The sequence below is a fragment of the Choloepus didactylus genome, chromosome 10 (genome assembly GCF_015220235.1).
Source record: "Choloepus didactylus isolate mChoDid1 chromosome 10, mChoDid1.pri, whole genome shotgun sequence".
NCBI classification, from domain to species: Eukaryota; Metazoa; Chordata; class Mammalia; order Pilosa; family Megalonychidae; genus Choloepus; species Choloepus didactylus.
Window position 1 is genome coordinate 90,463,651 of NC_051316.1, and position 12,419 is coordinate 90,476,069.

The window sequence follows — 12,419 nt, forward strand, 5'->3', positions numbered from 1 at the left end:
CAGAAGCATTGCAAAGACAACGCTGAGCCCCCACTTAAGCTCTCTACCTAGCTTCCCCTAATGTTAACATCTGACATTATTACTGTGGTGCATTCATCAAAACTAAGAAACTAACATTGGCACAATGCTAATAACTAAATTCCAGACTTGATTTGGATTTCTCCTCTGTTTCCCATTCCATCCTTCTTCTGTTGCAGGATGCGGCATTGTATCCAGGCCTCGTGTCTCCATTGTCTCCTCCAATCTCTGACAGTTTCTGTCTTTTCCTTTCATGACCCTGACACTTTTGAAGAGAACTGGTCAGGGATTTTGTAGAATGCTCCTCCATGTGGGCTTGCTGATGTTCTTCTCATGGTTAGGGGGTTGTGGGTTTGGGGAGCAATACATGGAGGTGAAGTGCCCTCCTCATCAGCTCTGCGGGGTCCACGACACCCACCTGATGTTTATCTTGGTTGCTTGGTTAAGGTGGTGTTCAAGTTTGCTAGGCTGCTGAAAGCAGGTACCATAAAATGGGTTGGCTTTTAGTAATGGGAATTTATTAGCTTACAAGATCACATTTCTGGGGCCGTGAAAATGTCCAAATCCAGGCGTCATCAAGTTGACACCTTCTTCCTGAAGACTGGCTGCCGGCGATCCTAGACTCCTCTGCCACATGACAAGGCACAGGGTGGTGTCTGCAGGTCTCTCCCTTCTCCTCGGGTTTTCATTGCTTTCAGCTTCTTGCTTCTGTGGCTTTCTCTGTGTCTGAATTTCATTTTCTTGAAAGTACCCCAGTGAGAGGACTAAGAGCCATCCTGAAGGAGGTGGGTCACCTCTTAAGAACCTACTCACCAAAAGATCCTACTTACAATGGGTCCACACCCACAGGAATGGACTTTAAGAACATACTTTTCTGGGGTCCATACAGCTTTAAACCATCACAGATGGTGTCTACCAGGTTTCTGCACCATAAAACTTCCGTATTCTAGTGTTAGAAGCAAGTCACGAAAACCAGCCCTCACTCAAGAGGTGGGGGACTAGACTCCATCTCTGGAGGGGGGAGTATCAAAGAATTCATGGGTATATGTTGAAGCCACAACAGTAATTAATAAATACTTTGAGGGTGCTACTGAGGCTATGCAAATATTCTGTTTCTCCTTTAAGTTTCACCCACTAATTTCAGCATCTATCAGGGGGTCTTGCCTGCAGCAATTATTACTGCAGGCTTCTGACAGTGGTTTTCTATTTCCCTCATTCCTCCTACATTTATTATTTGGAATTCTTCTGTAAGGAGCATTTGTCCCTTCGTCCCTGTTTATTCATTTATTCAATCATCTATTTATATCGCTATAGACTCACAGACATTTATTTTATTCTCTGGGTTATAATCCACTACTCTTGTTATTTATTTCATTGTTCAAGTTGTTGCAGGGCTGGGAGCTCTTTCGGGCTGTATCCTTCTGACATGCCCATACTGGCTTGGTTTTTTTGGTTTATTTGTTTGGGTGGGTTTTGTTTTTCAGCACTTCCTTACTTTCTGGCACTACCAGATAATCCAGGGTCACCTTGTATTTTCCCTGTCCCAGCCCTAGAATCAGCCATTTTTTCCAAGGAGCCCTGGGGAAATGTTTTACAAATATAGATTCCTGGTTTCCACCCTGCAAGGCTCGGGTTGAGCAGGCCCTTGTGGAGGAACCTGATTCATAAGAAGCTGCCCGATGACCCAATGACCAGCCAGCACAGATCAGCATCTCACGCCCTCTCATTTCACAAATGTGCAAACTCAGGCTCTGAGGGGGCACCTGTTCAAGGTCACAAGGCAGTCGGGATGGAACCGCTGGGAGCACTCGGGTCTCCAGACTCTCAGGTCGGACCTGGTTCCCCAACTCCACTTTGCCTCCTCACTTGAGGTGTCTCTGGGGCCTCCCTCCCCAGGGGCCTACAGGCCACACCTGGACAAAACGAGAGGGCAGCCCGGTGCTGGCCAAGGTGAGTCAAGGCCAGGGAGCAGTCACTCGGCTCTGGCTGAACAGGTGTGACCACATGGACTAACGTCAGGTGCTTCACCCAAGGGGGCCAGCCATCCCTGCTCTGGGTGTGTCAGGACTTCAGCCATCGGAGACAAAGCCAGGAAGGGGAGGTGTGTGCCCACAGAGGTAAAGCCAAGTTTGTTCACCAGTCTCCCTGCTGGAGCGAGGAGGCTGGCTTCTGAATGCTTGAAAGAGGAGATTTAAGGGCTGTGTAACCTTGGAAAAGTCCCTTGCCTCGCTGAGTTTCAGATGCACCATTTGTAACATGATAGGGCTGCCAGGGTGGCTAACAGGCTTGAATCCCAGCTCAACCTGTAGGGACTTCCTGGAGCAGGGCACTGAGAAGGATTCTGCGGCTGCAGTAGGGCTCAGCGTGAAGCCTGCTGTGTTCCATTGGTGATGTCTGCCATGGGCGTGAAATGGGAGGGTGTGGTATGAGGTCCCTGCATTGGCTATCCCTGAATTAGATTAGATTTCTCCTGTCCTTTCCAGTTTTCTTTTCAGGATTCAGAGCTGGAAAAAAAAATGTATTTTCATGGCTTACGTACCTTTAGTGCTGCTAGGTCAGAGTATAAGCAGTGTCATAAAACCTCGTAATAACTTCCTGAATGGCAGCTCCACGGTACTCCGGGATGGGTGCAGGGTGATGGGGAAGCCTACGTCCATGAGGACCATGCCCCCTCTCCCCACCCCACCCCCGCCCACCCCTTGGCCTTCATGCCTTGTCAGTGACCCCTGAGGCCACGTCCAGCAGGCTTGTTATCAGAACAGCTCACCCACCTGTCACACAGGTTGCCTTCCACATTCTCTTTGCAGGGGCAGCGCCCACTGCGGGGGTCACAGGTACCCAGGCTGCCAGCAGGATTGCAGGTGCAGGGTCTGCCAGACATAGGACAAGGGAGACAGTGTCCAACGAGCAGCTCAAGAATAGGAACAGTCCATCCTCTTTGAAGAAATCTGTCTCCCCTTCCCTGTTCCCTGCCCAAGAGTCTGCCCTCTAGCTGGCTATGCGGTTCCCATCTTGCCAAGGAAGTGGCCTACCCCCCAACACACAGCTGTCCATCATCCCACCCACCCACTCATCCATCCTATGCATCCTTCCTTCTGTCCATCCATCATCCATCCACTCATCCATCTGTGCATCCTTCCGCCCACCCGTCTATTCATCCTTCCATTTTTCTATTCATCAATCCATCCATCTACAGACTTACATACCCAATGATGCATCCTTTCATTCATCCACCAACCCACTCATCCATCCATCCATTCATCCATCCATCCATCTATCCACCCACCCACCAAGCCATTTATCCAAGCTTCCACCCACCCCCACTCCCACATCTGACAAGATATGGGTTCTTTCCCTCACGAAGCCCACAGTCCACAGGAAACACAGAGGTAAACAAGCACACACTGCACTGTGATAGGTGCAATGGGAGGGAATGTAAAGAAGGCTGTGGCAGCACCAAGGAGGGGCATTTTGACCTAGCTTGGAGGTGGGGGCAAGGGGCAAATGGAGGGATGACTTCCTGGGGGAGTGGTGCCTCCGCTCAGAAATGAAGAATCAGGAGGAGTCTGTTAGATACAGGCTGGGAGAGGCTTGGATGGGAAGGGGGAGAAACCTCTGGGATAGGAGGAGTGGTGCATGCAAAGGCCCAGAGGCAGAGAGGCCCAGAGGAAGCAGTCAGGTCCCTGTCCAATGGCTAATTTGTGCCCAGAACCAACAAATATTTTGCAAGAGATCTGAGACTCCCCACTGCCTTTCAAATACATGAGACTGTTGCAATTAATCAAAGCCAAATTCATTTGAAAGCGCTTTTGAATTTATAATAGCCTTTGTGTTTCTTTTTGCCACTGTGCATTTCTCCACCAAGTGATGGTAAAAGTATTCCCATTAGAGTCCTCTTCTCAGGTCCAGACCTCAGTAGCCCCTGCCTACCTCTCTCCCCTTGGTTGTCCCATGGGCACTGCAGACTCAGCACCTCCCAGACTGCACTCAGCCTCTCCCTGCCCCGGCTACTCTCAGCATGCTCCACTCGCTGTGAATGCCCACCCCCAGGTGCCCAAAGCAGAGCCCTGGGGTCAGCCTCGATCCCTTCTTCCTCTTTGGCCCTGTGGGGACCACGACCTACCAATTCTGCCTTCCGAGGTTCTCTGGAATCTGTACAGTTCTCTCCCTCTCCACGGGCAAACCCTAGTCCAGGCTGCCAGGTGTTACCCCTGCATCCTCTGTTCCACCTTTGACCTTGCTGCCCTCCTGCTTCACATCAGCCTACAGTTCTTTCTGAGGCCTCGAGGCCGCAGGGGACCCAGTTTCCTCTGCACACTCTCCTGCCCGGCGCTCCATGCTCAGCCATACTGTGCTTTACCTTGCACTCACTTCTGAGCCTTTGCATGTGGGCTGCCCCCTGCCTGGAACACCTGCCCCTCCCTTCTCTCCCTAGAACTCAACACCTCTTACAGGAAGCCTGCCTTCAAGCCCCAAGACCAGGCTGGGCTCCCACAGGACTCAGCACCTCTAATCCTGTAATCATCTGTGTGTGTCTCTTTGCCTCCCCAGACTCTGAGCTCCCTGAAAGTAGGAGCTGGGTGTCTCCAATCTTTACCTGGGATTGGGGCATAGTAGCTGCTGAATAGGAAAATGTTGAATAGAGAAAGGAAGGGAGGAAGGGAGGGGCCAGGTGTCACTTTCTTCCTGCTTCTCATCATTCTGTTCAATTCCAAGGCCAAGGGCTACTTGCCCGGCTCCTGCATGCCCAAGCTGGGCTGCCCGCACCCTGCTCATCCTCCCCACCTCACCTGCAACCACCCTCGCTGAGCGAGTGGAACCCAGGCAGGCAGCGGTCACACTTCCAGCCTGTCACCGTGGGTTTGCAGGCACAGATGCCCGAGTCGTCACACTGGAGGTGCAGGGAGCCTGGTGGAGGAAGGACACAGGGTAGCATGGGCTGGGGTGGGGTGAGCATGGGGCTGGGGGGCTGTGGGGGGCAGACCATCGACCTGCTGGGTGGCAGTCACAGGGCTGGCACGGTGTCCGTCGGTCCCAGCGGAAGAAGAGCTCCTGGCAGCGCTCGCAGTGCGGCCCGCCTGTGTGGCTGCGGCAGTTGCGGCAGTGTCCGCCGTGACCCGTGCTGCGGTAGAGCTCCCGGTCAAACGTGCACTCTTCGGAGTGGCCGCTGCAGTTGCAGGCTGTTGGGGAGGCAGGGGAGGGTGTGTGTGAGTGGTGCCTTGGGTGGGGGATGCTTAAAATAGCCCCTGGCACGTGGTAGGAGGGGAGTGCATGTCAGCTGCCTCCTCTGTATGGAACGGGCAGGCAGCTTGAGGAAGAGGTGAGAGCACTGTCCTGGATGGGGTTCAGGCCCAGCTTGATCAAAGGTGTGGAGACCAGCCAATTGATCATCCAAAACAGGACACTCATAAGAGCAAAAGTGTGCCACTGATGGATCCTACCGACCAAACAGGACCATCCCAGGATGCGGGTCATCTGATCGTGGGTCACCATCTGGCCACTTTCTAGCGCTGCCATGTGCTCGCTGCAAAATCTCCTGCCGGCCCTCCACACCACAGCAACTGCGTGAATCTGGTCTGCAGTGCTTCAAAAGCCCCAGGTCACTCATGCTCCTTCATTAGTTCATTTTAAAAACTATATTCTATGGATCAACTCTGTACTAGGTCCCAGGGTGAGCCCAGGGGGACGTCCCAGTGAACGATACAGACCAGGTCCTGCACCCACATGGACTACAGTTTGATGGAGACCAGACAGAGCAAGGAAGTAAAAAACCCATGGATGAAGCACTATGATAGGAGAAGTACAGGAGCCTTGTGAGCTGAAAGCCCCAAAGGGGTCCCTATGGCTGTCCTGGGTAACGTGATAAGCCTTCTGGGAGGAAGTCACAGCTAAGCTGAATCTGAAGGATGTGCAGAAGGAGTTGGCTAAGCAAAGGAGGTGTGGAGAAGGAAGTGTGTCCTGGACAGGAGGTGAAAGCCCAGAGGATAAAGTGTGGCACCATCCAAGAAACAGGACTTGACCACGTGGGTGCAGTGACCAGTATGGGGGTGGCATATCATGAGGTCGGCAGCAAGCCGTGCTGTGCCAGCGGGTCATGTGGTGGGGCGGGGAGAGGGTGGGGCATCGTGCCGTGTGGGTGGGTAGGTGGTGCAGGGCCAGCAGGCAGCTGACAGGGCAGTGGGGAGAGCAGATGAGTTGTGAGCTCAGAGAGGTCCAGGGAGGCTGGGCAGCTGGGGCGAGAGGGCTTCACGTTGAGCAAGGGGGATCTCTACAGGAGGGTTTAAGCAGGGGATGGACATAATCAATTTTGCACTTTGGAGCCATGAGCAGAGGAGGCCTGGAGGTGGGGAGAGCAGGGAACAGGGAGCTCCAGGACCCCAGAGGAGAGGTAGGTGATGGGGTCTGGACTGAGGCACTGGCTGCCCAGAAGGAGACAAAGCAGATGGAGTGGAAGCATGTTCATGAGGCAGGATCCAGTGGCTCAGGGGCTGGGAGGCCAGGAGGAGTGATGGGGGCAAGAGGTCAAACAAGAGGCCTCAGCTTCCAGGCTGGGCGAAGGAGGACAGCGATGTGACCACAGGGAGGAGGATGTGGCAGGAAAAGCAGTCTGGCCTTTTATCTTTGGCCCAGAGACAGCCACAGGCTCGGCCCGGGCGAACCAGCCCACACGGCTCCCTCGGCCCTGGGAGGGCTCCCCGGTGGAGGCAGGCCAGTGAGGGCAGCAGGAACCCATTAGGGCCAAGGCAGCCCTGAGGCAGCTCCAGTAGACAGGGCCCCGTCCCGAGGAACAGGCTGTCCCCTCCCGCCTGTGAGGCCAGCACAGCCCAGGGCCCAGCTGTCGGGGCACCTCCCCATGAAGCTGCTCCCCCTCTCCAGCAGCAGTGACAGCCAGGACCCAGGGCTTGTGACACGGGAGAACCTAAAGTAAACCAGATGACTGCTTCAGCTGACAGGGCAGGGCTCGGGCGGGAAGCAGGAAGCTGAGGAGGCAGGCATGCCAGGCTGGGGAGAGAAGGCGGTGGCTACCCCTGTGGCCCCCCATCTTTGGAGAAGATACACCGGCACCTTTTCCCAGCGTGTCTCTGAGGTTAGAGGGTCAAAACCACATCACACAGGAGCTGGGATGCCAAAAGACAACCTGGGGGCCCTGGAAAGGCCAGGGTGGGCAGTTCAGCACCCCCCTTGGACCTGGGGCCACATGGCTTTGATTAGCAGCTGGGGTTGGACAGTTAAACCAAAGGAACAAGTCATGGAGGCCTTCCCAGCCCTCCCACTCTGGCGTCTCCACTGGGTGGACTTGGTCTGCGGTGGGAAGCGGGGAGGACGGAGACAGAAGGGTCCCTCTGGCTCTCCCTCAGCTCCCTCTCATCCCTGCGATGGCAAAGGGGCTCAGAGACCCCAGCTGGCAGCCAGGCCCACCCAGGAGCAGCCCCCATGGCGAGGTCTCCGGGGAGCTGGTTTCCGGCCTGTACCGCAGCCTCCAGGCTCCGAGGCCGGGGACACTCACGCACACACTCGTTGGCGGCCTCGGCCGTGCTGCGAGCCCACGGGCGGTCCTGGAAGAAGGGCAGGCAGCGCTCACAGTCCGTGCCCGTGGTGTTGTGCTGGCACCGGCAGACCAGCTGGCCCTCCTCGCTGGGGCCACACTCGCTGGCATGGCCATTGCATTTGCACCTGGGGAAGGACATCAGGGAGGGGGAACCAGAGACTGTGAGGCGGGCACTGGGTGCACAAGGGACTAATAGCCCAGTGGCCCCTGCAGGTGTGAGCCTGACTTCACACTTCAATTGTGCACTTTACTGAACTCCTACTAGGTGCACTGGGGAAGTGACCACACGAGAGACTGTCCTTAAACTGCACAGGTATGAACCCACTTCCTATTCACAAGCTCCTTATTATCCCCACTTATCCTGTGAGGAAACTGAGGCACCAAGAGATTGCCCCCAAACCACCAGCTGCTAAGGGGGGTGGGGTTGGCGAGGCTGCCACGGAAGGTTTCTGCCTGTGAGGAGCCCCACCTAGGGACTGAGAGGGACCCCAGAAGAGAGCATATCAGCCTCCAGAGTGGAGGGAGGGGCCCGGCAGCCACAGGGAAAAGGAGAAAGAGGTTGCCTCTATGGGAGACCGCCCCCAACTCAGCCCAAAACCCTGACAGACGGAGCCTCTGCGGGCAGTCCCCGGGCCCGTGGGCCCACCTCACCCAGCCCCCCACAGGAGACAGGTGGATCCGGGGGCACTCAGGGTGCTTGGCTCAGCCTGACCCCACGCAGCACTGCCCATCCTGAGAGGCCAGCCGAGCCACCTGGTGACGGCCATGGCTCCCGGCCCTCAGCCTTCCTCTGTGCCCGGTCCTGGGCTGAGCAGTCAGCTCACATCTCCTCACTGGACCACACAACCGAGGCAGAAGGGATGGCACTATCCCCACTTCACAGGTGAGGAAACTGAGGCTCAGGCCCACAGAATCTGAAGCCTATTCTCTCCGACTCCACGCAGAGCCTGAGCTCCAGGATACTTCTCTGTGGCCACTTGGTAGCTCCCCATGAGCCACGTTCCACGCTGTCCTCGGCGGGTGCTGGAGAATTGGGGACCATGCCAGGACCCACAGTGTTTTCTATAATTTAGGGACTCAACTTGGAAAGGGTGCAGGCCTCACTTCCTCACCAGGCCTCCAGTGGGAGCCCAGAGAGGGCATTTCTGGCAGGGGTGAGATGGGACAGGCAGGAGACGGTGTCCACCAGGGCAGTGACCGAGGACCACCCATGTCCCAAGGGGCTGCTGCAAACACCTCCAAACACCTCCTCCCTCGCCTGTTAAGCTCTTGGGTCCAGGGGAAGCAGAACAAAATTCCTGTAGCCCATCCTGGGGCCATTGTGGGGCCATCATTAGGCTGCTGAGGCCACCTGTGCCCCACCCGTGAGCAGCCTTCCCAGCCAGCTGCTGGTCTGAGGGTGGTCCGACTCCAGCAGTTGGGACCCAGATGTTCCCTGGCCTGAAGCCCCCCAACAGCAGGCTCTGGAGCTCACCACCATCCACCCTCCTTGGCAAGCCCCCCCAGGAAGTTTGACCTGGACAGTGAGATCCTCTCCATCGCTCCCCTACCCCACCCGCTTCATTCCCAAGATCCTGGAGGGTGCAAACACCCCAAAGTGCAGGCAGTTGGGCCCGGGGCTTCCCTTCCCAGCCTTCCCCATCTCACTGAACATCACCCAAGTGTCCCTCAATTATGGAAGCCAGTGCTTCTTACCCCTATGGCCCATCACTTACCAGTCAAGTTGATTTTCTGTCCTAACTAGCTTGCAGATCATGCACTTTGCCTCACCCTGCCGCTGCTGCCTGGTCCCATCTTGCCCTCATCTCTCATCTTGATGCCCGCAATAGCCTACTGACATTTGGCTCATTCTCTCACGTCTCGTATCCCTTCCCACACAGATGAGGCTTGGGGTGTTCTAAAAATCTGACCCTGTTGCTGCCCTGGTCAAATCCTTCAACAGCTTCCCACTGATTGTGGGTAAAGCACAGACTTGGTCTGTGGCCCCCACGGCCCTGACACTCTCCCAGCCTCGTCCTCCCCCCTCCGGCCCCATAACCCCCACTGCAGCCACACCGGCCTTCTCCTGGCCCCTCGAGCCCCAGACCTTTGCATAAGCTAATCCTCCCACCTCTCGCCTCCTGCAGGAGGCAGTCTTGGAGCAGTCTCCCCGACATCGGCAGCACACGCCCCTGTCCTTTGCCTCCCTGTCCTGGTCGTCCTGGGGCGTGCCTACATTTTTGCAGGGAGATGTGCCAATTAGCATCTGCCACCCTCACGAGACCAGGGCAGGAACACATCTGTCTCCCTGTCTCGGGACCCCAGGGCCTGCAGGCACCGGGAGCACAAGCGGCGTGTGACCTGGGCAAAGGGGACTGGTGATGCCCCTCCTGGCTGTGGCTCTCTGAGCCTCCATTCTCTTAGCTGTAAAATGGGGATAAGAACAAAGGGTGGCTGTGAAGGTTCAAAGAACTCATGGCTTAGCATGGGGAGTGGCAGGCACAACGACCCTATAAACACTGGCGATTTGGAGGAAGAACATGACGGGGGGCAGCAGCGAGGGGCAGGCTTGTTCTCTGTCACAACTCCAAGAAGACAGGCAGGCCTTTCCCTGACTGGGAAAGGAGAAGTTCCGGTGGCAGCCACCGTGGGGCTCTCATTCCCAGAGGTGCAGGGAGGGAGGAAGGGCCTTGGGAGGGGTGCCGGGGCAGAGTTCCACAGGAGTCCCTGGATCCTCGTGGTGCCTGGCAGGCTTTAGGACCCGGTGGGAGTGGCTGCCTGGGGCCCTGGGAGGCTGGACCCCTGGCAGCCGGGGGCTCAGGGAGCTTTGGGGTGATCTGCTCTGGGTCAGACCCAGGGAGGCGAGGGCCTTGGTGCTACCTGAGGCATGGGCGAGTCTGGGGTGAGACTCACTCAGAAGAATAACTCAGCCCTCCTTGTGCATAGGCATTTCTGGAATAAAATTCACATGGGCTGCTACCCTGAGCTGGGGCCTGCCAGGGACAGCGCGCAAGTGAGTGGCTTGCTTGAGGTCACAGAGGGAGGTCAGGGCAGGGCTGGCTGGGACCAGGGTCTCAGGGGAGAGTGACATGAGCATCCCCTGTGCGGGCAACGACTCTGAGCAAAGTGAATTTCCCGACTGCTGCCAAGTGTGGCTGAGGGGCGGTCACCAGGCAGAGCCCCCACTCCCTGACCCGTGGCTGGTCAGCCTGTGACAGCCTGGAGAGATGCTGGGGGTGGGAGGGTTGGCTCAGAAGTCAGACAAGCAGTCAAGCCCAGTCAGAGGCTCTGGCAGCACTGGGCTGGGGGGTAGGGTGGGAGAGTGGACACGAGGCTCCTCAGGTCAAAGGTCACACTCCAGCCCACCTCCTCCTTCTTCCTCTTCCCCATCCCAGACCCACACTCCCTGCCCAGGCTGAATCCTTGCCCACCAAGCTGGTTTGGAGCCACTTGGGTGCATCAGGAGGTTGTCCACCAGAGACAGATGACCCGTGGCTGGCAGCTCTCAAGGGGAAGCATCTGGCACTGGGACACCATCCTCGGTCTCCCCTTGGGATGCTCCCTGGCCTCCTGCACCCCAGGAGACACGTCAGGCCCTGACAGCAGAGCCCTGCTGAGAAGCAGCTGAGAAGCAACTGAGAAGGAGGAAAAGCTTTTCCTTTAGTTCCAAGAAGAGGTTCCTGAGGGCCAGTGAGCTCTCCAAACCCCAGAGGGCCCGGCCCTGTGAAGGCGTTTAACACCTCTGAACTGTATACTTGAAAGTGGCTTGAATGATTAATTTTAGGTTGTATATGTTACTGGAATAGAACAGTACAACACAGATTTCAACCCTACTGTCCACTGTGGACTATAGTTCATAATATAATTATAATAATAATGTTTCATCAATCCTAACAGAGACCACACTAATGCAAAGTATTAATAACAGGGAAAATTGCATGTGTGGGGGGGAGGTATTTGGGAACTCCATACTTTCCATGATTTTTCTGTAAACCTACAGCTACTCTAATAAAGATATTTTTAAAAAAATGCTGAGGGGATAGATTCAATCCACATCCCCAGGGGACAAGAAGAGGACAAGGAAGGTGGGACACCAGGGCCCTGCAGACCTGGGGAAGCCGCCGTTGGCAAGGGGGTTCCCAACTGCCCTTTTTGGTAAAGAAGACGCTTCCAGCCCCACCCTGCCACCCAGGGAGGGTGCAAAGATGGACAGCACCAGGGTTTGCTCGAACGGGACTGTCTTTCGGACAAAGTGGGGACAGACGGAACAAGAATGGAAGACAGGCAAGGAGGCATGGCCGAGAGAAACGCCTTGAGGTGCCAAGGATGAAGAATTCTGCCCAGGTGTAGTGGCAGGGGAGGCTCTTTGGAAGGGGTGGGACGCAAGCCTCAGAGGAGAGATGGAGATGGTGGGCTGGGGGAAGGAGGGAGGGCATTCGGGAGGAAGACCGAGCCCCCAGCAGCTCTCGACTCTGTCTTGCCCTCCCCATGTCACCACCACCCTCCCAGGCTGGGGTGCTGCCTCACGACCTGCAGCAGCCTCATGACCGTGGCCCACTGCCCCCTCCCACCCTGAGCTGTCCACACGGACCAACAGGGCCAGCTGGCTCCCTCCCGCCCCAACGTCACCCAGTTTCCCAAAGTCATGGGAGGAAGTCCCGAAGCCTTCCCTGATACCCGCAGGATCTGACCAGGTGCCCCTCTGCTGGGCTCCCAGGCCACTCACAGCCCCTCACTGGTGTCACGGACTTGCCTGCTCCTTGAAGGACCTCCCCCCTCCCCCCCACCCAACCACTGTCTTTCCGGCTCCCAGCCCCGTGCCTGGCCAGGGTAGGGCCTCCTCCGTCTCTCCTGCCTGCTCCCCCATGCACTT

The 12,419-nt window shown here is 56.4% G+C and overlaps 1 protein-coding gene across 2 annotated transcripts in view; it reads right to left on the bottom strand.

Annotated features, from left to right (window-relative positions):
- The window catches only part of LAMC3 (laminin subunit gamma 3), a 71,983-nt gene that overhangs the window by 40,977 nt on the left and 18,587 nt on the right, over positions 1–12,419 (bottom strand). For both annotated transcript variants that reach the window (XM_037798307.1, XM_037798306.1), the window contains exons 4-7: positions 7,526–7,692; positions 5,010–5,198; positions 4,809–4,926; positions 2,790–2,888 (exon numbers count right to left, since the gene is read on the bottom strand). In XM_037798307.1, the coding sequence (XP_037654235.1) occupies positions 2,790–2,888; positions 4,809–4,926; positions 5,010–5,198; positions 7,526–7,692 (573 nt within the window). The remainder of the gene's footprint in view (positions 1–2,789; positions 2,889–4,808; positions 4,927–5,009; positions 5,199–7,525; positions 7,693–12,419) is intronic.